This window comes from Balaenoptera borealis (genome assembly GCF_965194805.1).
Source record: "Balaenoptera borealis genome assembly, chromosome: 5".
In the NCBI taxonomy this organism is placed as follows: Eukaryota; Metazoa; Chordata; class Mammalia; order Artiodactyla; family Balaenopteridae; genus Balaenoptera; species Balaenoptera borealis.
This window is the reverse complement of record NC_138862.1, coordinates 529,834-556,804: the sequence shown is the minus strand read 5'-3', so window position 1 is coordinate 556,804 and position 26,971 is coordinate 529,834. Positions and strand designations below refer to the sequence as shown.

Below are 26,971 nucleotides of genomic sequence, written 5' to 3'. Positions count from 1 at the left end.
TTACATCTAAAAAAGAAAAGTAACACGTTCTGTAGTTGCTTTAAAAGTATGGTTTCTGGAAGCAACTTGGTTATAAGAAATTATGCTATGTCAACTTTTTCTATTTCTTTTTAAAAACGCCAGAAGTTTTTTACCTAAGGAAAAAATGGAACTATAGCAAACAAACTAAACTGTCTTCCCCAAGAGTCTAAAATGAAGCAGGCTCTAATCAATATACCTCAGCATAGCTTTAAGTCACAATCAAGTCTGAAATGTTTTTGGACAAAGACTGTTGCCAACTGTACAAAATAAAAATGTGAAAAATCTAAAGCGTCAACTTCAAATAACAAACAAAACAGCCTGCAAAACTAAGCATCAAAATGAAAGCAGGCGTCAGGGTCCCCCGGAGGAGAGGAGCACACTGGGCTGACACCCGGCCACCCCCGTGTGCACCACTCAGCTCCCAGATGCTCTGGAGAAGTCACTCCGCCTCCCGGCCGCGTGCTCAGCACCCAGCCCCACAGGGGGAAACCTCCCTGACCTGCCAGGACTCCCTGGGGACTGCTCTTCTCCATCAGGCAACACCAGCACCAGCTTCCAAAACACGCGCTCCTGCTGCCCCGGGAGGTGCTCAGCCACGAGGGATGGCAGGTCCAGGGGCGCCCACGCCGCGTCCCTGGAAGGGACAGAGCACCACAGGTGAGCCACCACGCGAGCCCCCGGCAGGAGCAGCGTACACGGCGGGCGGGGGGTGACCAACCTCAGCAGCTGCTGGTAGAAGTGCTGAACCTTCATCTGGTGCGCCACCTTGTTTCTGAGCCGCCTTAGCCTGCGAAGGAAGAACCACACAGAGCCTACGTGAGGCCCACTCAGCACCCACGGAGGAACTTGATAAGCACTGAGTGATGTTCTGAGTGCACAGTAATTGGTTAGTGAGTGTCTCCCAGCGGGGAATACTTAGGAGGCCAAGAAACTTTTTCTGATAGAGAAACAGTTTAGTCAGAGGACTTGTTCATTCCATAAACATCAAGCAATTATCTACTGTGTGCCAGTCATGGCAGATCAGCAGTAAACCGACAAAAATCCTGCCCCGCTAGAACACACGCTCTTGTAGGGAGAGAAGGGCCTCTGTTAGTGGATGGCGTGACAGGCGCGGTGGGCATGCTGTGGACTTACACAGGGTGGTCAGAGGTGATACGGGAGCAAAGACTGAAGGAAATAGGGGCGCCAGCATGTGAGTTCTGGGGGACAGGCCAGACCAAGTCAGGAGTGGGCCTGGCACGTACACAGAATGAGCACAGGGAGAGCAGCGGGGGCCAGCCAGAGGGCAGGGTGTGGGCCACTATGAAAGGACTCAGAGAGCAGCCCAGGGACATCAATAGGGACGTGAGGCGACCTGACTCTGATGTGGTGGTGAGGACACCACGGTGCAGGGGTCAAGGGCGGAAGCCAGCAGACGGACAGGTGGCTACGTGAGAGGGGTTGGCAGTGGAGGTGGTGAGGGTAGAGCCGCAGGATGGTGGGTCTGAGTCCAGGTGTGACCCAGCCCAGGGAGGACAGGCTGGCATCCTGTGAGCCAGAGGAGGCACCGAGTGCAGCAGGCCAGGTGAAGATTAGGTTCCGATGTTGAACTGGGGACACGGGGAAGAGGCATCAGCTGGAGATGCACGAAGGGAGCTGTCAGCGTGCAGGATGGAAAAAGATTACCAGGGGAGGAGGCAGAGGGGAAGAAGAGGGGACGGGGGTTGTGCTGGAGGGCAGGGGAGAGGACAGAGAGAGGGCCATCCTGACACAGGTGACACAGCCAGGACTCCAGGAGGCAGCCGGGCCAAGGCTGAAGGCCCCGACACGCACAGCACATCAGAGACAGGCCAGCACCGTCACCACCCTGCTTGCAGATGCAGGCACAGGACCCGGGGACGTGGGCAGCTACACAAAGTTTGTTAGAGGCGTGGAGCTGGTGACAGCCCAGGAGAGGACAAGATGTGCCTCGAGACCCCAGCAGGGTGGGCTGCCACTGCGCCTCTGTGTCGTCTTCCTAGGCCCCCACTGGGAAGTTCCTCTCCAGAGGCGACAGTGGCCTGGTCTGAAGAGAGAGGCCGAGCCCTGCATGGCCAGGATTGGGCAGCTGAAGCCAGGACCTGGGCAGGGAGCCGGGCACATGCGGGGTGGCCAGGAGGAGCGGCAGGGAGGGCCATGAAAGGGGACACAGGGAGGGAGCCCGTAAGAGGAGAGACCTGACGGCGGGAGGGGGAGTCGCTAAAACGCTGCCACCGCAGACCCAGGGTAGCAGAGGGGTCGGGGTGGTGGTGGGGGTGAGGCCAACACGGACCTCTGGCTCCACCACTGAGAATGGACATGATGTGTCCTTAAGCTAGGAAGGCAAGGAGAAAACAGGTAATTCCAGGGAAGATTCGATTAGCAGGACCAGGAGTGTTTTAAGGGGAAAAGGCAAGTGAAATCACAGCAGGTAAAGCAACTCGCACTCCAAAAACGTAATCCTGCATCTGTCTTCACCTCCTCTGACTCCACCCATCTTCCCTGCAAACAGACGTGTTAATCCACACTCTCGATAAAGCCAGTTGGGGCAGGAGGCACTTAGGAGGCCCCGGGCCGCTGACCTGGTGCAGGAGATGCCCACTCTCCCTGCGTGGCCCAGATCCAGGAGGCCCCTGGCCAGGTTCTCCTCTGCAATGGGGCACTCTGCGCTGGGCGCCAGTGCCCTCAGCCGGTCGTTCACGTCCACACAGCAGGGCGCCGCAGGGAAGGCCCGCATCTGGCGCCTCAGTTTCTTCCGGGCTGCGACAGCTTCCCTCCACCTAGAGGAGAGACCAAAGTGTCATCACTGGGTGTTTTTGCCATGGGGACGAGGCAAAAACATCTCCAGCATGAACATGGGAAACATTTTCTGCCAGTATGTTTAGGTCTTTTTCAGCAACAGATCTCAAACTGAGAAATGGATCAGAACTGAAACTCAAGGTACAGGGGATGGATGATAGCCAATGAGTGGTGGGCAACGAAACTACTGAACTTAAGAGTGAATGCTGAGGGACTTCCCTGGTGGCGCAGTGGGTAAGACTCTGTGCTCCCAATGCAGGGGGCCGGGTTCGATCCCTGGTCAGGGAACTAGATTCCACATGCATGCCGCAACCAAGAGTTCGCCCATGCCCCAACTAAGGAGCCAGTGAGCTGAAACTAAGGAGCCTGCGAGCCGCAACTAAGGAGACCACCATGCCACAACTAAGACCTGGTGCAACCAAATTAATTAATTAATTTAAAAAAAAAAAAAAAAAGAGTGAATCCTGAACAGTCTCTGGAGGCCAACTTGCCAATCTGGATACAAACACAGATCCATATACCCTTTGACCCAGCAGACACCACCGACAGGATTTTCCCTCCAGACATGTGTGCACCTGTGTGAAATGTCTGTACAAGGATGCCACTGCAGCACTCTTTGTCACAGCTAGAGAGAGAAAGCCATGTGAAAGGCTACCAGTGGGACCAGGCAGGTCATCTACCATGTGCTCTGGCAACGCCACCTCAGTGCACTGACGGCAATGGGGAGAGGCCACCGTGCTGCTGCAGTCAGGTCTCCGCCCTATGTCACAGAGAGTCAAGAAGAGTCTGGCACAGAGTAGGGAAGGTGCGCCCACCTGTGCCAGCCACCACACAAAGGTCAGAGGTCCTCGTGGGACGGAGACTCATTTCTGACTGAGTCCCCTTTTACACGGCTGCAACTGTCAAGTACACTATTACTTTCTTTAAATGTTATTATGAAATGAATTATCATATAACATACGTTAACACATGTACACCCATTTTAAAGATTAATGATAAGTCAAACACCCACATCCTTCCATGCAGTTGAGAATGGGTGGCCAAGACCAGCACCTGATGCCCACGGGCCCTGCTCAGTCACACACCCTCTCATTCCCAAAGGTGACCACTATGTTGGGTTTATGTTTGTTATTTTCCTTCTTTAGGGTTGTACTACTATACATAAATCCAAAACAATCCATTTGGTTTGAATATGCAGTTTGTATGTTGCACACATTTCCCTAACAATTGCTTTTTTTCACTATAAATTATGTTTTGGAAATTCATCCATGTGGGTGCATACAGCTGTCATTTGGCTTGTTCATGGCCCTCTCCCTGTGTCTAGCACGTTGGGTAAACAGCAGAAGGCTACCTATAAACATCTGTCGAAATACAGAGCGGGCCCCCCACCCCAATCTAATTCTTTACTTAGTTTATACCCTTTAGGAAGGAACGTGTTACATGTGCGTATTATCAGCTGCTTCTGAAAGTATAATCTTTGTAAAAGGCTCCCCTGTATGCACTGATTTTATCTGTAAGGACATGGGACTCACCGCTGGAGATACTTGCAGAAGCACTGAAGTTCCTGGAGGGTCTCTTTTGCAGTGTGGAAAATTTCCTCCCCAAGAAACAAGTCCACCAAGTGGGCACAGACGTCCTCACAGCAACGGGCCATGCGGAGCCTCTGCTCTGTCTCCACTGCACTCCTAGGGAAAAGGGCAATCAGCATGAGAGACACTGCGCCCAAGGCCCCACCCTGAGGGCCTGCCGTAAAAGCATGAGTCCACGTCCTTAATACTGAAATGTAATGATATCTTTGCTGCAAGAAAAGCTTGAAGATTTTATTTTATATAATGCACAGACATCTGGAAATTTAGAGGAAAAAGAACTAAAGTGGTACAGGGTACAAGATTATAGATCCAACAGGGCCCTTATAGATAGTCAAGAGATAACCCTGTATCTTATAGTGAGAAATTTAATTTTTAAATGACCATTGAGACAACTGAAATATCTTCTCATCAACAATATCTGACGTTTGCTATTAGAAATGTCTCGGGCTTCCCTGGTGGCGCACTGGTTAAGAATCTGCCTGCCAATGCAAGGGACACGGGTTCGAGCCCTGCTCCAGGAAGATCCCACATGCCACGGAGCAACTAAGCCCGTGCGCCACAACTACTGAGCCTATGCTCAAGAGCCCGCAAGCCACAACTACTGAGCCCACGTGCCACAATTACTGAAGCCTGCGTGCCTAGAGCCCGTGCTCCGCAACAAGAGAAGCCACCGCAATGAGAAGCCCACGCACTGCAACAAAGAGTAGCCCCCGCTCACCGCAACTAGAGAAAGCCCGTGCAGCAACAAAGACCCAACGCAGCCAAAAGTAAAAACAAACAAATAAATAAATAAATTTATAAAAAAAAAAAAAAAAAGAAAAGAAATGTCTCAAGGATATGATAGCTGGCTACAGAGGCTGACAGCCTAAGGTCATGTGACAGTGGCCCTCAGATAAACCAGAATCTGAAAGAGATTTTTTACAACAAAATCCTATCAACCAAGGGATCACAGAGGCCTTTATCAAATATATTTAGCCATTAAGTCAAAGAAGCCCAGACAGGCAAGACCCATTTCCGATAGCCATCCTCTGTGGCGATAGAGACAGCCCTGGGCCAAGCTGTAGTCCAAGCCTTCTGGAACTGCAGAGAACAGCAGTTTCCCTGCACGTCAATGAGTCCTAGGTTTTACTTCTCTCTTAATACCCCTTCCTGGGATTAAGAACAGACAAACACCCATCATTTGTGAAGTCTCTTGCTTATAGTAAACAGTGAAATAGACTCCCAATTAATAGAAATGGAAAGAAATATTAATTAAACAATATACTCTGCCTCCTGGCTATATTCCCCATCTGCACCAGAGGCTGCAGGCCTATCTCAGGGGAACTTAAATGCAAGGACAGATTTCCCAGCACAACTGAACCTCTTTCTTCCCTGAAGCTTGGCACTGAAATTAATAAAGTTCTTAAGTGAAATAGCTCAAAGGAATCTTTTAACATACAAAACAAAGGAAAGGATCTTCTACTTGAGAAAAACTAACGGTAAGTAACCTGGTGTGGAGAAGACCACCAGCGAATTCTTTCGCTAACAGAAACATCCCCACACCCAGGGCTGGGTCAACAAGGAGGATGAGAGTGAAAGTGAGGGCCTCCCTGGAAGCAACGCACACAAGAACAGGGAGAGCCTGTTAGTGTCTGGCTAACCCGAAGATATGCTCCTTGTCAAAATGAAAGCCAGCTAGCCTGAGCTGGACCAGCCTGGCCATGGTGCCTCTAACCCTCCTCCCGCCCGCCCACCCGCCTCACGCTGCAGGACACCAGCGCTTCACTTACTTCAACTCCTGGGAGCAGGTTTCCCTCACACGTTCTGTCACCACGAGCTCTGTCAGCTCTGCAGCTAGGTCCTGGCTCAGCTGAGTTAACACCAGTTCCCTCTCTTGTTTCAACCTAAGGGAAAAGGAAAAAGGGAACAAGAAATAACAGTCGTCACACTCTGTGACCTTGCGAGTGGGGATTTGAGTTGTGCTCCCTGGCCCCTCCGGCAGGCCTGACACCTCTGGTTCCACCAGACAGGCCCCACAGCCACGCCCACTCCAGTTCCCAGACCACCACCCACACTCCCTCTGGCTGGGGAGGGGCTGCTGCTTACAAGGTGGGACCTGCCCGCTCCCTGGGCCACAGTGTACGAAGGCGCAGGGCGAGCCGTGGGTCTGATAGAGTGCAGTGGGCAAAAGCGAGAGCACCCTAGGCCAGGGCAGGCTCTCCCCCTGTGCACACGCTCCACCCCCCACGCGCACTGCAGGGGCGCGACACCCTCACCTCTCTTCTTCAGCGCGCCGCCTCTCTTCCTCTTTTCGCTCCCTTTCCTTCGTCACTTCTTCAGTTGCCATGTGCCTCAAAATGCCCACGGTCGCAGCTGTTAACAGCTCCTCCACAGCAGCACTGGAAACACTAGACAGAGCAAAGTGGACACGGCTCTAAGTAAACAATAAAAGCCGCACAAACCGTATCACTAGACTTCTAATACGAGCAAGGGAAAAAATACCTATTTGCCTTCCAGCATAAAAATCAAGCCCGTGGTTAGGAACACACAATCTATCAAAACTGACTCAGGAAAAAAAGAAAATCTGAATAAACCTATAACTAGTTAAGAGATTGACTCAGTATTTAAAAACATCTCCCAGCAAAGAAAAATCCAGGATGAGATGGCTTCACTGGCAAATTCTACCAAACACTTAAAGAAGAACTAACACCAACCCTTCTCAAACTCTTCGAAAACACCGAGGCACAAGGAACACTTCCTAACACCTCTACAAGCCCAGCATTCCTCTGACCTGATACCAAAGCCAGACAAAAACACCACAAGAAAACTAGTGACCACTATCCCTTGTGGATGTTGAAGTAAAAATCCTTAACAAAATACTAGCAAACCAAAATTAAGCAATATACCGAAAGGATTATACACTACCAAGTGTATAATCTCACGCTACCAAGTGAGATTTATTCCTGGAATGCAACAAATGAAAATCAATATAATACAACCACATTAATAAACTGAAAGGGAAAAAACCCACACAATCATCTCAATTAATGCAGAGAGAGCATCTGACAAATTCAATACCATTTCATGATAAAAACACTAAATAAATTAAGAAGAGAAGGGAACTTTCTCAAAATGATAAAGACCGTATATGAAACACCCACTGCTAACATCATATTCAGTCGTGAAAGACAGAAAGCTTTTCCTCTAAGATCAGTAACAAGACAAGAGTGCCCTATCTGCCATTTCTATTCAACACCGTATTGAAAGTTATAGCCAGAGCAATTAGACAAGAAAAATAAAAACATCCAAACTGGAAAGGAAGAAGAAAACTATGTGTATTCACAGATGACAGGATCTTATATGTAGAAAATCCTAAGGGATCCACTCAAAAGCTATTACAATAAAAAAAAGTTCAACAAGATTGGAATATAAGGATCAACACCCAAAAATCAATGGCATTTCTATACACGAGCAATGAGCGTTCTGAAAGTGGAATTGAGGAAACAATTCCGTCTACGATAGCGACAAAAAGAATAATATAATTAGGAACAAATTTAACCATAGAAACAAAAGACTTGTACAATAAAAACTATAAAACGTTGCTGAAAGAAATTAAGGAAGACATAAACAAATGGAAAGACATCCATGTTCATGGACTGGAAGACTTAATATTGTTAAGATGTCAGTACTACCCAAAGCAAACTACAGATTCATTGGCATCACCATCAAAATCCCAACATAACTTTTTGCAGAAACAGAAAAACCCATCCTAAAATTCTTATGAAATTTAAAGGGTCTCCAAATAGGGAAACAGTCTTCAAAGAGAAAGTTGAAACAAAGCTGAAGGACTTGCACTTTGTGATTTCAAAACTTACAACTTACTACGAAGTTATAGTAATCAAATTAAAACAATATGGTACTACCATAAAAACAGACATATATGCCAATGGAATACAGAGCCCAGAAAGAAACCCTCACATATATGGTCAACTGATTTTGAACAGGGTGGCAAGACCATTTGAAGGGGAAAGGACAGTCTTTTCAACACTGGTGCTGTGAAAACTGGATACCCACATACAAAAGAACAATGTTGGATCCTTATCTTACACAATATATAAAAACAAAATCAAAATGGATCAAAAACCTAAATTTAAGAGCTGAAACTATAAAACGCTTAGAAGAAAACCCAGGGGAAAATCTTCACAACATTGTTTGACAGTGATTTCTTGAATATGATACCGAAAGCACAGGCAACAAAAGAAAAATAGATAAATTGGACTATATAAAAATTTTAAATTTTTGTGCATCAAAGGACACTATCAAAAGAGTGAAAAGACAATCCACAGGTTGGGAAAAAAATATTTGCAAATCAAATATTGAAAAAGGATTAGTATCCAGAATATGAAAGAACTTCTACAACTCAACAACAAAAAAATTCAAGAATGGGCAAAGGACTTAAGCAGACATTTCTGCAAAGAAGATACACAAGTGGCCAAAAATTACATGAAAAGATGCTCAACATCATTAGTCATTAGAGAAATGCAAATCAAAACCACAGTGAGTTACCACTTCACACATTATAATGGTTATTATTTAAAAAAACAAAAAAAAGGACAGCAAGTGTTGGCAAGAATGTAGAGAAACTGGAACCCTTGTGCACTGCTGGTGGGGATGCAAAAATGGTGCTGCCGTTGTGGAAAACAGTTTGGTGATTTCTCAAAAAAGTAAAAATAGATCATATGATCTAGTAATTCCACACCTAAACATATACCCATAAGAACTGAAAGGGACTCAAACAGTTATTTGTGCCCCAGTGTTCACAGCAGCATTATTCACAATAGCCAAAAGGTGGAAACACCTTATTAAGCACAGGTGAATAAATAAAATGTGGCATATATACATGTGTATGTGTGTGCATATATTTAACAAAGTATTGTTCAGAAATAGATCTGAAAGTAGACAATGGTGATGAATACCCAACATTGTAAATATACTTAATGCCATTGAATTGTGAGCTTAAAAATGGTTAAAATGGTAAATTTTGTTATGTATATTTTACAATTAAAAAAAAATCCATGTAAGTCTTACTTATTTTTAGCTCCATCAAATAGAAAGTATGTACCTAATTCTAGTATATAAAAAACTGAACAAACCTATGAACAAGACTGACCCTTTTGTGTAAACTACATTTATACAGGGAAATATCTGGTTGGCCAAAAAGTGCCTTCGGTTTTTAAGTATTGATAATACCCTTTCGTATAATTGTGTCACTTTATATGTACTAGAATTTTTTTAAAAAGTTTGAAATCCTTAAGAAAGTCTGACTTACTAAACTTGACAGATTTTAATTAACTATTAACTCCAAAAGTAGCTTAAGAGTTTAGAAAGATTTTGATTATTAAATTTATCAAGACTAGATGCTTAAAGTGTTCCACAAAATCAGCTTTATAAAATTTGTAAGTGTAGTTTGAAATGTCTAAGGAAATTTCATCATGGTGTTAAATGCAAATGGTATAAAATGTTTAAGGGAATTTAATCTGTCAAATTTATAAACTGCGACTTAATCCAAGATCGAGTAAAGTGACTGTTTTTTTTTTTTAACAGAGAATGAACTAATTATTACTAGATTTTTTTTATTACTAGATTTTTTATCACATTTAAAGTTTAAAGAAAAACAGGTTTCTAATTTACAACTTTAATAAACCTAATGCTACTCAAAAATCATACACACATAGAAACTACCTGCAAACGACAAACACAGGTCAGGAACGTGAGGGATTATACCCACCAGCGAGCAGGACCGACATTTAAGCCTGTACAAAGGCGTAGCTGTGATCTCTCGTTAGAGACTGAGAGCAGCTTTATGAGAGGAAGCGTCTGGAGGGAGTGCAGACAGCCTCAGAGCAGGACAGGCACCACACTTACCCCAGGGCTGCGGCTGCGAAGGCCGCCCCAGCGGCGCCAACTTCCTCGCAGTCCCCCTGAAGAACCTCCTGGATGAGCTCATCCACCACCTGCACCAGGTCCTAAGGAGAGGGCAGACGGGCGTCAGGAGCACTGGCTGGGGAAACGCCGCCTCGATCCAGACCCAGCTTATCACCAAGCAGTCCGCCTCCACAGCCTAAGGTACTGAAGGTCTTCACGGAACCAGAGACATCATGGACTGTCCCGCCCAGCTCAGAAATCCCTCCAAGACCTCATCACTGAGAGCTGTTTGAAGGCGTCTGATGACCCTTACACGGGGGTCGGCTGTGCGCTCCTGGAAAGGGTTCCTGCTAATAACCAGAGAGGAGCCTTCTGGACATGCCAGGACAAGCCTGCTGCCTGCTCAACGATGGCCATTCAGACGGCCACAGTGCTGCACCCCAACGTCACACGTCCCCAGCGTCTGCGGCCCTTCCTCATTCCCCACCTCGGGCCTCCTTGATCCCCCAGTGGGGTGGTGCCCAGTGCCTGCCCAAGCAACAGGGTGGCGAGATCAAGTCACACAACCTGTGTGGTGGGTAGGCCCTGCTCGGCCCCGGGGCCACCTGTCAGAGGCATGCTGACCCCAGGGACACCCCAGGGACACAGACAGTGGTCAGACTGGACATCAGAGGCAGCTGGATGTTTGCCCACGATGGGCTCTCAGAGCCCTGACAGAAAGGTTCCTTACCTCGTCCGAGTACACAGGTGCAGACTTCGGGGGAAGGAGCTCCAGCTGCACGGGGGGCTGCACGGGGGGCTGGAAGAGGCTGGGTGCCATGCTCAAGGGCAGTGCCGGGAGGTGTGGAGGAGAAGCTGGCACAGGGGTGGGCAGGGCCTGAAGGAGGAGAGCCGGGGGGGTCTCGTCCCCCTCCGCACCACACTCCTCTCCTCTCCCTACACCTGGAAGGAACAGGCAAACGTGGGCACCGAGGACAAGCCCTGGCCACCCTCCCCAAGCAGACCACCACCGGGCGCCTCCTGAGCCATGAGCCGGGGGACCGTGTGCGCTTCACCCGTGGGAACAAAGCACTGTGGCGCCAGGGAGCCGTTCAGGCAGCACCGAGCTGATGTCCGCCGGGCCCCAGGATGAGGCCTCCCAGAGGGGAGCACAGCTGGTGCCTTCCTGAGACCGCAGCCTCACTCACCCGCCACGTCCAAGCCGGGTCTCTGAGTGCCCGTGGGCAGCTCCGCAGCCAGGCTGTCCCCGACGTACTTGTTCTGGGAGTTGAAGCTGCACACGGGGGTGTGACGGGGGACAGGGGGTAACGGCCCTCCATTCATGATCTCCCCAACTGACACCGTCAGCTTCCTGGTAATAAACACCGACTTCCTGGCCTTGGATAAACCCTCTGGTTCCAGGAACGAGGACCGGTTCAGCTCGACACAGCTACACAGACCACAAAGAACCCACGGAGAAGCGTTACACAGGCGAGAGGCCGCCCTTCACCTCCTCAGTGCCCTGCGGTCACTGTGTCGCCAGACGGCCACGTGGAAATGAGGGGAGGCAGCAAAGGCCGAGCCCAAGGCCCGGCCCACGGCATCCACCACTGCCAGCGTTTCCTTCTGACACGGGAGCCACCTGGCCTCACTGTTAGCGGCCCCAGGTGCAGCCACGCTCCCCTACACGCTCCCAGCTCATCCCGCGAGGGCAGCTCTGCAGGGAGCAGACGGGGCCAGGGCTGAGGAGTCAGAGGAGGATGGGTTCGGGGAAACCCCAGATCCGGACACGACAGGCTACACGTCATGGAGCCATTTTCTGGGAGAGGGTCCACAAGTTCCACCACGTTCTCAAAACTCTGAGTGCAGCAGAGGAGAAGTCCTGGCCTGGCCAGAGAGGCCATCTTCAGGGACAGAACAAGGAAGGCCCCAACCTCGACCATCAGGTTCTTGAGTACCTTGGGGAAAGTCAGGAAGAGCCTGAACCCCAACCTGCTGACGAACAGCGTGTGGCCTGGGGACCCCCCGCGGTTCTGACCCTCGCCTGCTCCCCGGCACCCCGGGCCGCGGAGCGTGCCTTCTCCAGGGCCGGGCGCGCAGCTGGCACTTCCCAGCCTTCCCAGAACTAAACGGGAGGAAAGGAGAGAGGCCCGGCGGTGCGGGCCTCGGTGCTTACCCGTCGGAGACGGTGAGGCCGTGGCAGCTGAGGAAGTCTGTGGCCTCCTCGCCGTCTCTGAAGAGCAGCATGCGCACCACGCCGTCCAGGGGAAAGGTGGTGGAGCGCTGAGTGCTCGCAGTGTAGGCCACGTTGAGCGCTCGGAGCGCGTCCTTGCGGATCTGCGAGGAGAAGCCGAGCCACTGAGTCGCAGAGGGTCAGGCGCTCCCTGACCGCAGACGGCTCAGTCCCTCTGGAAAGCACCCCGGGTCCCAAGCTTAGCGCTCATCGGGCCGTCTGCTCAGCAGGATGCCCAGAAGTGATGCAAAGCAAACAGTTTCACATACAGAAAAGGCTGGGCCATGAAGGCGTTATTTGTAAGAAAAACTAGGAAACAAACCACCCACCAGCAGGGCCGGGAGAGTACACTGTGCATCCGCCACTCAACAGAAAGCGCTACAGCTGCTAAAAATTACTGCAGACATGACGGAACGCCATGGAAAGTGTGTGACGTGAAACTGAGTACAAGTCAGAGAGAAAGGTGCTTCACAGCATCACACTGAGCATTTTAAGCACGTGGACAGAGGGAACCATGAAGGCGCTGACTGCTTAGTCTGACCCCAGGACTCCGGTGGCCCTGCTCCTCCTCTTCAGTGTGCTTTAACCAGTTCAACCCAGATCAACGGTGTGACTTCAAGGCTGGCATGCATGTCCATGCTGAGTGTCCAACAGTGAACAGACAAGACCCCTGTCCTCACGTAGCTGACGTGGCAGGAGACACCAACATTGAACAAAATGAACGTACCAAATGCACAGTGCGTTTAACGGTGATAGAGCGGCAGAAAGAACAGCTGAGGAGGAGGACGGGGAGCGCCCTGCCGAGAAGGGGGCAGCCAAGCCAGGCCCCGCAGGAGGGGAGCACCGTGCACTCTGTGAGCAGGGAGGACAGCAAGCGCAAAGGCCGAGGCAGGCGCATGCTGGGGGCTGCGGGCGCCGGGGGCGGAGCCAGGGAAGACGGGAGAGGAGACGAGGTCCAGGAGACAATGGGCCACTGTGGGCCGCTGTTAGTGAAACACTTTGTCCTTCTAAAGAAAAACACTTAGATTTCTTTTGAGTTTAAAATTATTAAAATGGGTACAAAAAAAAAAAAAAATGGGTACAAATGGTCGACTATCACTTGTATTTATCAACTGCACAGAGTTCCCCAAGCGGCACATTGTTAGAAATCTTTTCATTTGTTCCAGAATTTCAGTTCTCTTGGAAACTGTCAGATCTGACAGTGAGCAAACTTGCAGAAGACTTTGCCTGGGATGTGATGGTGGGTTTAGTCACTGTTTACAGGAGGACTTCTGACCAAAGAAGAAAAATGACCTGGAGTCACAAAACCAGCCAGGCAGGTTCCCGAGATCTCCCAGGCAACCTCCTCCCCACCCAGCGGCCACCAGGGGCTCCCAGCAAGGACTCCAGGTGGCATTCTCCCGGCATTCCCCCGCCCCCCGCCCGCCCGCAGCTACAGGACAGCACAGGGGCATGCTGTGTGAGGTGGGCATGCAGGCTGCTCTATTATCTTCCCCAAGTGCTTCAGAAGGTGAAGACCTGACTCTGGAAACCTGAGACCAGGAGTTCACACTCTATGCAAATCCTGAGGTAAGAGACTGGTCTTGCCCCATCTTTGTAACCCCAGTGCAACAAAGAACAGGCACTTTAGATATTTACCGAAATGAATTTAGCAACATCAAGCTCACTCCAAAAATGAAGACTGATAACACTAACAAGTTCTAGATTAGGGGTTTGTGCATGCAGTTTGCTTTTTGGCTTCTCTGTTTCCATGGAAGATGATAGTTCTGAACGCAAGTTATCATTCTGAAGAGATTTCTCTCATCTGAACCAGAAGAAGAGTATTTCCCACTGCACAGCCTTTCCATCGGTGATCAATGGTGCCAACCCCATAAACAGGTAACAGCAGTATCCCCTCAGGGGCTGCTGCGCAAGACTTAGCCCAGGACCCGCTGAGATGCTCCTGTCACAAAGAAGCTCTTAAATGTCACAAGTAGCAACCAGCTTTCGTCAATTCTGCAAGTACAGTGTCAGTACTCACCTGATTAAAGTAACAATGCAGAAGACAAGCGTTCAGATAAGAAGCTGATAGGACCAGTTTGAAAAATCGCACAAAATTATTACTGTTCAATGCAGCAAAAGCCTGAACAGCGAATTTCACCTCAGAGGAGTTTCTAACGGCAGGATGGAACTGCTGCACTTCTCTGTTAATTAAAGGAGATGAAAAGGGTTAGAATTTGATCTTTAATTAGACAAAATTTCCATGAAAATAGGTCTGACAATAAAACAGATTTCAACTATACTGAAAAAGAAGGTCCTGATATGGTCACATGTGCCAATATGTTCATGGTTTACCACTGTCAAAGCCACCACTCTTGGGCTGGACTGGTAACAAAGATTTTCTTTAAAAACATGATGAATAATAAAGTAAACAAACTGAAGCAATAATTTAAGAATGATTTTCAAAGAGTTACTTTAATGCCAACTGACTGCCAGCTGTATTTGAAGATGTTGTCTAAGAAACAAAGATTAACTTTGTTTTGTTTATAAATAAACTGATTTGGGGACTACCCTGATGGTCCAGTGGTTAGCAGTCCGCGCTCTCTCTGCTGAGGGCCCGGGTTCCATCCCTCGTCGGGGAACTAAGATCCCACAAGCCGTGCAGTGTGGCCAAAAAAAAAAAAATTATTAATTATTCAAGAATTACTCAAGATAGGGGACAAATGCCCATCATATATGAAAAGACTACACAGCCATTTTCCCTAACTAGTTTATCTCCAAGGCTTAATTTAAAATCAATCACACATCTAGATATTCTGCAAGCTGAAAAAGAGTTTCAGCATAAATAAGGGAAACTTGGGATCCGGTTTACCAACAACAGGAATGGAAGGCTAGTGGACTCTAACATATTTCTCATGTAAATGTCTACAGATAGATCAGGGCAAGGTTTAAAATTCATCCTTAGTATCCCACCCTTAGGGCTTCCCTGGTGGCTCAGTGGTTAAGAATCCGCCTGCCAATGCAGGAGACACAGGTTCAAGCCCTGGTCCGGGAAGATCCCACATGCCGCAGAGCAACTAAGCCCGTGCGCCACAACTACTGAGCCTGCGCTCTAGAGCCTGCTAGGCCACAACTACTGAGCCCGCATGCCACAATTACTGAAGCCCATGCGCCTAGAGCCTGTGCTCCACAACAAGAGAAGCCACTACAGTGAGAAGCCCGCGCACCGCAATGAAGAGTAGCCCCCGCTCGCCACAACTAGAGGAAGCCCGGGTGCAGCAACAAAGACCCAATGCAGCCAAAAATAAATTTTTAAAAAATTAAATAAATTTAAAAAAAAAGAAAAAAAAAATCCCACCCTTAGCATTTCTGTTTCACACGATTTTTTCCTCTCCTATGACTCAGACCTTTGACGAGGTTTGTGTGCACACGTATACGAGGAAACACGCTGACAGCTCTGACAGGGGACCCTGAGCTTTCCCGTCCTAGTTCACTCGCCTCTTCTGCTCATACAGCAGATTCCTGCCTCGTGCTCTCCCACTGACAAGGAGAAGCCGTGCTCAGGAAGGGCCTGGGGCCCGCTCTGGACGCCCTGGCGCCGGCAGGCAGCCCCAGCCTCCTGCCCCCAGCGGCTCAGCTCCAGGGGCTGCACAGCTGAGCCCAGCTTTCCCACGGACGTCCCAGCGTGCGACACCAGAGAAAACTCGTGCTCCCAGCACCGCTAATCCTAAGTGCTCTCTTCCTGGTTAAACCCTGCCTTTCCCTATGGCTTAGGCTGGCTTCTGAACTGGGAAGTTCACCTTAGGATGTCCCCCTTGTTGAGATTGAGCAGAACGTTGTAGCCCTGGAACTCTGCTTCACTGGCACAGAACACGCCCTTGTTTCTCAGGTCTTGGTACATTTCCTTCAGACTCTGAAGGCACTTGGTCATGTTCTCATTGTTGATCTTGGCATCAAAGGAGGACATGGGCTCCTCACACATGAAGTGAGCACAGTGGATGTGAAACCGGGTGCACTTCTCAATCAGAGACACCGTCACTGGGTCGCACAGGTGCTGCTGCGTGATGTCCTGGACACGAGTGAGGCGGAAAATTACACACGCGCATGTGCTGTACGCACACACGCACACACACCTTACATACACGTTTCTCGTACACACACAGATCTCATTAACGTATTCCCATACATAAGAATCAACTATTAGAAAAATCATGCTTATTACCTGAATTTCTCAGATTTCAATTTGAAACAAAGCCCATGAAGTACATTTTAACAGGACTTTGTAATGATTTTAAGTAACAGTGTATTTTTTGTTACAGATGAAATGTAACTGAGTAAAATGACAAGAACTCTCACTTTCACTCTGGACTTGACAAGTGCCCGATACCTTCCGTATGCCCCGCGTGCGGTTCCACACGAAGTCGTACCAGTCCCGCAGGCTGCCCTCCTTCTGGTCCATGACCTGGGTCACCAGGTAGTCCATGGTCCTGCTGAGCACCGCCGACGGGCGCAGCTCGTGCGGCAGGGGCTCCTCCTGGTCTGCTGAGGAGCGGCTGTACTCCTTCACGGCTGCCGCGTGGTCCACCTGAGGGCGGGGAACAGGGGTGAGCGGCTGGGTGGCAAGCGCTAGACCAGCCTCCCAGCTGCTGTGCCCGAAAATGGGGAAAATCACACATACACGCTTAAATAAGGTCAATACTACAGGATACAGTTTTAAAACGTAAAATTTCTCTTTGAAGGTAACAAAATTCAAAGACAAAATAGAGAAACTTGTTTTTGGCAAACATGACAAGAAGTGAAGATAAGAGGCTATCCCATCAACACACACAGGAATTTTAGTGAAGACACACCTGCTTGGCTCCAAGCACAGAGGTGTGACAGGTAAAGGACGTTAAAGATTCTAAAAGGTCTCAGCCACGCTCAAACACCAGATTAAGTCTACACGGACCAGAAACGGAGCCGGCAGTGAGGAGGGCGAGGAGGGGCAGGGGAGCAGCAGGGCCTCGGAAGGCCCTCAAGAGTCTGGAGCTGCATCTTCCACCTGCAAGAAGAGGCTGAAGAGGTGCGGCCAAGGGTGGAGCAGAGACGCCCATAAGCCCAGGCCCTGGGCACCGGCTGTGAGCTGTCACCACCATCTCCTGGGGCAGGAGCGCTGGGCCTTTGCCTTGACAACTGCTGCCTAGCTGGGGACCCTGAGTCAGGCGAAGGCTGCTGTGTGAAACCACCGGCCAGGAAGGGAGCAGAAGCCCGCAAGCAAAATTAACAGAGAGCAAAAGAATCTAAAATGGTGCAGATTTCTGGGGAAACAATTGGGAACGTGCACTGACACATATTCAGGAACCTTAAGAAAGGTCACACATCTGATACAGCACTTCATGCGTAGGATCCATCAGAAGGAAGGAAGCTGAATACCTCAGAGGCATTACACACAGCATGCCCAACAGAATTCTTAATAACACTGAAAAATCAGAAACAGCCTAATGATTGCAAAATGGGGAGTTTGGACAGAGCTACATAATCAAATAATATGCCTACCTTCAAAATTTTGAATGCTTATAAAGAGTTTACCATAACAGAAGAAAATGCTCATGATAAAATTTTAAGTGAAAAAGATTCACACAAAATCATACCTAGAGCATCCTCTCAAATGCACAAAATATAAACATAAAAAAGGACAGGAATAAAACTGTGAAAAGAAAAAATGGGAAAATTTTTTTTTAATTTATGAAACAAATCTGTATCTATTTCTCTAGGGAACCATGTGGTCCAGTCACCTTATGCAAGACTGCTTCCTACACACCTCACAATGCAGACAATGGAACACGACTGTTCATAGCACATCCCCACTGCCCTCTAGGAAAGTAAACACCAGACCAAGTATGTACAGAAAGGACCAGTGCAGCCTTCCCTCCCCTGCACACGCCCCTCCACCCCAGTGATTAGTACGGACAGCAGCCTGGAGAGCACCCTGGGGGCGTGGCACTCTACCTGGTCAGTGCCTGGGACCACTTCAAACACACTAAGCTGGCTCCGGGTCTCCCGCATGTATCGCTCCTTCTCGGGACACATATCCGGGCACGTCCCAACAAAAGTCCTCGCTTTGTCCAGGTCGGTCCTTTTCACCCGAGCTGAAAGCGTCAAGTAAAAAGAATGCACCACACAGTTACTAGGAAGCCAGAGAAGTGCACTTTCATAATGATAAAAGGAGAAATAAAAATAAGCATCAAACTGCAAAGGAAAAGAAAGAAATTTTAAAAACACCGGGCCTTAGAGAAAGGAAAGCACAGCCTACCACACCACGTGACAGGCCATCGAGGCCCATGAAGACCCTCCAGAGCTTCTCCCCTTTCCAGATGGGTCTCCTATAATGACCTCAGTGACACACAATCATGCTGCAGTATTTTTGTTAAAAGGATCAATTTGTTAAATGAAAATATTCAAAATTTGCCAGTATTCTAAAACTCTCAGTATTTCATCATGTTTTTAGTATAACAGGAATCACATAATGGAAGTTAGCTGGGTCCTGACCTAAATAAACCACTATGATGACCCACAGAATTAAATAGTTAACAAAAGCATCCTTCAAATGAAATGGAATGCAACCTAAAATTTAAAACATTCACATCTTATTTTTATTTTTAAAAATTCCAATATCTAGTAATAACTTTTTTTTGGAATACAACAATCACACGTCAATGACGTAACGTATGATGGCAGGTTTTACTACCGTGTTAAGGAGACACTGTGATTATTCCCTTACAGCCTCTCCACAGAGGAAAATTCTACAGGTTAAGCTTACTTTTGAAAAAACTTTGCAAAGAAGGGTACACGTGCTGTTTTATTTTTGGTCACTGCACATACTGCTTAGTGTTAATAGGACACTTGCTTTTTGAGGAGGTTTTAAATACATTCGCGTGGTTCAACATTCCAAAGGTGTAACAATGTCCAAGACTGGACGCCCCCCGCCCCTTGCTCCCCCGTCCTGACCATCAGCGTGAGCGATCCTTTCTCACCTCCATGACTTTTACACACACATAAGCAAGTACGCTTACGTATTTACGGACACACACACACTTCCCCCTTTTCTGTACACAACTGGTAGACATTTCCCACGCCTTGCTTTTTCCACTTCACAATAAATACTGATCATTTTTCCATAAAGAATCCCCAGTCTTCTTTCAGGCTATTTAGAATCCCACTGTATGGACAGTCAGTTTCCAATCTCTTGTCATCACAAACAACCTTGTGAGTGAATCGCACACACGTGGGGCAGTCTGTGGGACGCACTCCTGGAAGTGGAATTCTGGGTCAAAGGCGTGAGTGTCCCCAAGCCTGAAGACACTGCCAACTTGTCTCCTCCGGAGCAGCCTGCACAAGGATGCAGCGCTGGGGCCCGATGGGGAGATGCCGCCCTAGCGGGTGTGGTTTGCGTCTCTCAATCTCTTGATGCTGTGTGACGGACCGAGAGTATCTGCATCTTTCCATTTCTATTTTCCATGTTTAAGAGCCAACTCTTTTTTTTTTTTCGGCCACACCGAGCAGCTTGCGGGATCTTAGTTCCCCGACCAGGGATTGAACCCAGGCCCTCGGCAGTGAAAGCGAGTCCTAACCACTGGACCACCAGGGAAGTCCCAACAGCTCTTGACACTTCCTTTCCTGAACCTCTCAGATCTTACTCGTTTTTCTACTGGATTTGGTCTTTTTCATACTGACTCTACAGGACTTTCTGTATCTGGGAAATCAGCCCTTTGTCTGTGATGAGCTACAGATTTTTCCCCTGGATTGATATCTTTTGTAGTTTTATTTGTGGTGATTTCTGTTAAATAGGAAGTTGTAATTTTTTTAATGTGTGGTTTGTCAATATCTAAAAACTGCCCTTTTAAATTATTTAATCTAGCGTGGATCAATGGTTGGCTTTCTTCCGAAAATAAAATTACATTACAAACACATCTGCACTATTCACTGCCTCAGGAGACTAGAAAGCAATAGAGATCACACGTGCAGACTCAACGGCAGTGGAGCCCACAGACGGAGGTCACCCCTTCCCTCATGGCTCCCGAGAAGCCCGCCTCAGCCGAGACGCAGCCCCGTACCTTGCCGCATGACTCTGTCCCTCTGGTCAAGCAGGCGGTACTTCTCCTCGGATGTCTCAGCCACAGTACCTATCAAGGCACTGAGAGACGACACACACGGCCCAAGACCCTCGGAGCCCTCGGAGCCCTCGTCAAACGGGTCTCCCTCAAATTGAGGGGGCTTCAGAAGACTCGGCTTCTTCACTGGAGAGCTACAGGGAAGATGACATGCTAAGAGCTGTGTGTCCATCAGGCATTCGGATCATTTCCACATCCGAACACTTCCCTTATCCTCCAAGATACCCTGCTCCTCTACAGCTGGGAAGCCCAGCGCTGAAGACAGGCGGCCTTGACGACGCTGGCGATGACCATGAAGGCATTACTCATACTGCGCGTAATTCGTGTTCTTCAAAAGTGAGATGCGCCCATTTAAACAGCTGAAATGAATTACCTGTAGATTTCTATCTCAAAGAAATGAAACTAAGAGTGGAATAAAAGAACGTTTTAACACCATGAGGAAATACCATGCCTACACGTTTTCATACACAGCTCCCCTTCAGTAGAAGCATGTACTAAAAAGAACCGGGCGTTCTCTGTCAGCTTCCCCATTTTCTAGCTGGCTTTCAACATTCCATGAACTTGAACGTCAAAGAAGATGTAAGGAATGGAAAACACAAAAGCAAATCCGCAACTAAACTGTTGACTGCAAAACGTGAGGAAAACTATATTGACCAAAATGTGCAAAACGTGAGGAAAACTATACATTGACCAAAATATGTGAAGGATTGAACAGAAGCAGGCCTGATGTGAAAAGGAAGGTGAGGTCACACAGGAGTCTGAGGCCACGAGCCAAGGGGAGGGACGGAGGGAGGAGCCTTTGGGGACAGAGGTTCCACACACACAGGGAGGTCTCTGAAGTGCACACTGAGTGCCAGACCTGGCCTGAGAGCTGTGCACACGGCTGCACAGTTATAACGATTATTAGGAACACGTGGTTTACAGCCAATTACACGTTTTAAGGGGAAAAGTGATTGCCTATACATGTATACATCAGACAGGCTGTAAGACAGCAACTGCGTGGGCTGTGGGACTAAGGGAGTTGAGGGGCCCGGGCCTCTTCAGGGCCACCTCCCTCTTCTCCTTCCGCAGGCCCTCTTCCCATCCTTCAGCCCCTACTTAGGTGTCAGCATATCACCCACTTCCCTTTCATGCTCTGTCATGATGGCTATGAAATCCCTCCTGTTTAGTGATAGTAGAAGTCACAGAACCCACTTGCCCTGTAAAACACAGGCATTCAGAAGGACCAGCCACACCTTTTATTCAGGCTGCCGGCTGCAGCCCTGGCCACGGGCTTGCCAAGAGGGGAGTGCTGAAAAGGTGTGTCCTCAGTGCCCGGGCCAGCGTCACCGTCACCTGGCTGCTTCTCCTTGAGGGAAAAGGGTTTCTTGTTGGGACCTGAGGACACAAGAGTCAGAACAGAGTTTATGATATCACAAGTCACTCGACACTGGACTTTACTTTTTCTTGAAAAAGTAATATTGTAATTGTGACAGGATGTTACAAAGGATCCCAAGGAAATATTACAAGGCAACCCCACCCCACCCCCACCCCACTCAAAGCTCGAAGGCCTTGCACACAAAGCAGCAGAGACTGTGCAAAGATCAACTGAAAACTCACCTGTTTTTTTCTTGTGCCAGAAGATGGCCATATCCTTATGCAAACCTTTCCCCTTCTTCCTAGCTAGGGCTGCAGATGCCTGGAAAACAGTCCACAACACAAAGTACGAGGACATCAGGAGGCCAAAGGAAATGAAGCTCTCAAATGCAATTAGCAGAATTCTATACAGCGGAGCTACACCTCTGCCAGCCACATGTTCTGACCACACCATCCGCCTTCAGCCGCGCCAGCCACAGCCCTTACCTACCTTGCCTATCTCACAAGCATGTATTTGCCCTTCTCCTTTTCAAAATTAATCACTTTACTGTGATAGAACCCACAAACTTGGCCTTACTGGCATTTGGTGAGATGAGTCTCACCAGCTGACTTACTGTACGGGAACAGAAAGACTGCCAAGTCACTTAAACCCAAAAGGAAGCTGCAGAATGACACACATGGGGTACAATTTATCATAAAATATACATACACAAAACCAACTATATGTTAGTATACATATAGATGTACCTATGAAAAAGTTTAGGAAAACACTCACCCCGCTAGATAATGGTGCTTGCTCTAACGGGAGACATGGGGGTGATGAAGGACCTCAACTTTCCATTATCGATGAACTGCTTACAATGACAATGTATTTATATATTTTATTTTTTAATGTATTTTTTTAGGGTTCAGCTGGAAAAAAAGCACATTGCAATAGCTAGAAAATAACTTTAAAAAAATGAGGATTGCTGTATGACCCAGCAATGCCACTCCTAAGTATATACCCAACAGAATTGAAAGCAGGGTCTTGAGGAGATATTTGCACACCATATTCATGGCGGCATTATTCACAATACACAAAAGGTGGAAACAACCCACATCCACGGACAGATGAATAGATAAACAAAATGTGGTAACACCCATACAATGGAATAAAGGAATGAAATATAACCACATGAATGAACCTTGAAGACATTATGCTAACTGAAATAAGCCAGACACAAAAGGACAAATATTGCATGATTCCACTTATCTGAAGTATCTAGAACAGGCAAATTCATAGAGCTAAAAAGTAGATGAGAGGCTTAATGGTTACAGAGTTTCTGTTTGAGAAGATGAAAAAGTTCTGGAACTAGATACTGTGATGGCTGTATAACATTGTGAATGTAATTAATGCTGCTAAATTAAAAAAAAAATCAACAGAAGAGAATAAATAGCAAAACCCCTAAAACTGCACATATATTTTGGCACAGAACTTCCACTCTCAGGAATTTAAACAAAAGATATATTCAGAAATATATGCACAAAAATGTCCACAAACAGAAAGTTAGCCAAGTAGGTAAACAGGATAGAATGCCATGTAGCACTTAAGAACCCCATTCTCATCTACACCGTTCATGGATTTCAGAAGCTACTAAAGATCACCACATGAAGAGGTTACCAAACGGTGTATGTGGTTGTGATCCCATTTGTGTAAAAACAACGTGACTATAAATTTACAAAGACGTCTACCATAATCTTCATAGTTGATATCTTAGAGGATAGAACTATGGGTGATTTTGTGCCCCCTGCCATAGGACTTTCTGTTTTTTTTCCCTATGTTGACAGGTAATACTTCTATCATTTAAAAAAGTATGAAAACATGCTTTCTAAATTTTTATAGAACGTAATTTTTCCCCACAAGGATATTCAGAAAAAATAACAAAATATATAAAGCTACATAATGTGAGCAGCTCATGTAAGTGTACACCCTACAACCAATGTGTTATGTGTATATATGCATATACACAAATTTAAAGTCAAGGTATATAAACGATTAACAGCAGTTCTCTCTGGAGGATGGGATTACAAGAAGATTTTACCTTTTCTGTATTGTTCTGAATGTTTACAGTCATCATGTACTATGACCACATAAAACAAAATCAAAAATAAAACAAGAAAACTCAAGTCTGAAAAAGTGCTATGTGGTTACAGGGACACTCCCATGTGCTTTAGAGAAATCTGACTTCGCGGGAATCATTCACCCAGCATTTCTAGAACACTGCATTCAGTGGGGACTGCAAGCTTTCCACAAATGACTCTAATTTATGAAATAAATAGTGCTATTCCAGTCTAAGTTAAGACATTAGAGTACTTTTCTAAATTCTAGCAAGCAAATAACTGATAGATTTTAAAAAACAGGTTTTAAAGTGACAAAGTTCACTCTAACTTTGCCACTTTTTTCACTCACATGAACTTTGTCGGAGTACTCACATGATCAAAAAAATACACCACTGCAAGCTTTTTGCTGCGCCTGATATAGATGCGCTGCACTTTAGCAATTTTGCCAAAGTGGTTCTCCAGAGTGGTTCTGTCATTGAGATAGTCAGGGATGTTCTTGCACTGGATCGCTGTGACTTCAGGAGACAAGCCCCCAAGACTGTCTGTGCTCTCACTTCTTTTACTCTGACGGCCAGGAGTTCCTCGTAGAGAATCTAGGGGATCAGAGAACGGGCACAGATGTGTATCAGATGCAATGTTTTCAAACAACAGGAGGCATCAACCAGGTAAGAGCAAAGGAAATTTTCATGGATGTAAGACCTGCTCTGAGATCCTATGGTATGTTAGGATCCCTAATGTTTACAGGGGGTTTACTACGAAATTCAAACTAACACCCAGGGAAATTTACCAAGAACTTGCCAGCAGGATTTACTGTATTTTGTACATTTTTAGAGCGCACCTTCTTTTTTATCTCTACTTTCAGTTTCTTCCTCTTTATTCACACCTGGAAGCCGGGAAGGTGCCAGGACACACTGACTGCCTCCTGGGACGGCCAAGTGGTCATTTTCCCCAGACTCAGCACAGCCAGTTTCCTTTTTAGATTCCTTGTTGCCCAGACGACCTACTTCTTTATTGCTTTTGAAGACATCCTGTATTGTCCGACCGAACAAAGTGCCTCCCCGGGGTCGATTCAAGCGGACGGGTCGTTTATCTGGAGGATGATCGCCCCTCAACAGAGGGTCCAAATCTTCTGCCGCATCATGACCGTGCCTCCTTGGGGACCGATCCTGGTCCTCCTTCCTTTTCAGTCCTTTCATGAGGCTGGGAAGTGGCTCCATTTGGGAAACAGCTTCTTCGCATCCTTGTCTGACACCTGTTTTGCTAACTGGGAAGGGTTCACCCAAGGACCCTGAAGAAGATATGGGGAAGCTAGTAAAGCCACTATTAGAACTTCCAAAGAGTGATTTTGGGCCTCTCTTCTCTTCCTCCACATTTTGACTTGACAAAGCAGGAGTAAAGGCAGATGATGATGAATTATTATTACCTGGTTTTGAAAAGGTAAAATCTGAATTGGTGGCTGAACTACTTGTCACCTGAGAAAAACAAAATGGGGCCAGTCCCCCAGGTCCACTACTGACTGGGTGGGAAAATGTAAAAAATCCGGAAGTAATTTGGTTCTGTGTTTTTGCTGGCTCGGATTCAGCCCCCAATATTGGTCTGAACACTGAATTTTCCAGAGGTTTAAAGCTAAATTCTGTTTTCCCAAAACCAGAGCTTGCTATTTCTCCAGTCTCTGGTCCAAAAGTAGAAGTACTTGGGAATGCTCCAAGGTTGGGTGATTTAAAACTAAATCCTGGGTTTCCAGACACAGATGAACTTGAAGGCCCAGAGGTAGCTACAAAGGCCGGAATGTGTTCAAGTCCAGAAAAGAGTCCAACATTTGAGGTTTGGGAGAATCCTAATGTTTGCACTGAAGAAGAAGGACTTTGTCCAGAAGATGCTGGAAAGCTGGACACCTGTGAAAATCCTGAGCTCTTCCCAGATAATGTATTGTTTTGTCCAAAAAGAGAGGGCTGACCAAACCGAAATGGTGGCTTAGCTTGAAACGTCCCTATGGAACTACTGGAAGATGGTGGAAAAGCACTAGGCTGCTGCCCACTGAAAGGATTAGCTGGATTCATCTTCTGATCCAATTATTGGAAGGTAATAAATAAAACGCACAGAAACAGTCCCCTTCCTCAAACGATCTGTTCAGCTAGGGAGCTCCCCCTCATCTTCACAATAAGCTGAAAGACAAAAATTCAGACCATCACAGCTATGTAGTGCTGGAAGACCAAGAAAAGAATTTTTAATCACATGTCAGGTAAAGCAAAGGGCTAAGTATTCTTATTTTCTGAGAGCCAACTGGTGGGGTTGTTTTGTTTTGTTTTGGTTTGGTTTTGAGTGCGGGGTAGAAGTTGGTACAAATAAATTACTTTGTTACGGAGCTTTAAAGCATGATCGCTTAAAACTAAAAACAAAAATTCAAAACATTTTACTGAATCGGTAAATTCACGGAAAACCTCAAATAGCAATATGAAAATACAAGCCGTTACTCTTTTCAACTTAAAGACAGGAGGTTTCTGACGTCTTTCAATCTCAACAGCCAGAATTAGAATGCAACACTATTAGAAAATTAGTGTTTCAGTGTTTCCTCCCGTCTAATTTTTCTCGCAGTAACCAGAGCACCAAATACTCTTTACCGACAAATAATTTGCGTTTTTACACGCGGGCGATTACTCCCAGGAGCTGGCTTGAAAAACAAGAGTGCTCACGCAGAGAGGCTGCCCCACCCCAGACCGCCGCGGGACAGGGGCACCGGCGCAGCGCAACCCAAACCTCGGGCGGCGCGGTGGGTGGCCCCGCACCCGCTGTGTTCCCCCCCGCGCCCGCAGTGTCCTCCCGGCGCCCCTGGCCCCGCACCCCCGGCCCCCACTCCGTCAGCG

The 26,971-nt window shown here is 47.4% G+C and overlaps 1 protein-coding gene across 3 annotated transcripts in view; it reads right to left on the bottom strand.

Annotated features, from left to right (window-relative positions):
* MCM3AP (minichromosome maintenance complex component 3 associated protein) overlaps nt 1-26,971 on the bottom strand; it is a 42,470-nt gene that overhangs the window by 15,208 nt on the left and 291 nt on the right. For 2 of the 3 annotated variants that reach the window (XM_082393630.1, XM_082393629.1), the window contains exons 2-20: nt 24,946-26,272; nt 24,480-24,700; nt 22,251-22,329; nt 21,887-22,028; nt 20,595-20,785; nt 18,490-18,629; nt 16,889-17,086; nt 16,302-16,570; nt 14,543-14,705; nt 12,466-12,626; nt 11,498-11,739; nt 11,041-11,252; nt 10,311-10,411; nt 6,662-6,793; nt 6,176-6,289; nt 4,350-4,502; nt 2,601-2,798; nt 740-808; nt 521-655 (exon numbers count right to left, since the gene is read on the bottom strand). In XM_082393630.1, coding sequence (XP_082249756.1) covers nt 521-655; nt 740-808; nt 2,601-2,798; nt 4,350-4,502; nt 6,176-6,289; nt 6,662-6,793; nt 10,311-10,411; nt 11,041-11,252; nt 11,498-11,739; nt 12,466-12,626; nt 14,543-14,705; nt 16,302-16,570; nt 16,889-17,086; nt 18,490-18,629; nt 20,595-20,785; nt 21,887-22,028; nt 22,251-22,329; nt 24,480-24,700; nt 24,946-26,167 — 4,142 coding nt within the window. In that variant the 5' untranslated portion in view covers nt 26,168-26,272. The remainder of the gene's footprint in view (nt 1-520; nt 656-739; nt 809-2,600; nt 2,799-4,349; nt 4,503-6,175; nt 6,290-6,661; nt 6,794-10,310; nt 10,412-11,040; nt 11,253-11,497; nt 11,740-12,465; nt 12,627-14,542; nt 14,706-16,301; nt 16,571-16,888; nt 17,087-18,489; nt 18,630-20,594; nt 20,786-21,886; nt 22,029-22,250; nt 22,330-24,479; nt 24,701-24,945; nt 26,273-26,971) is intronic. The other variant, XM_082393631.1, reaches the window with a different exon arrangement.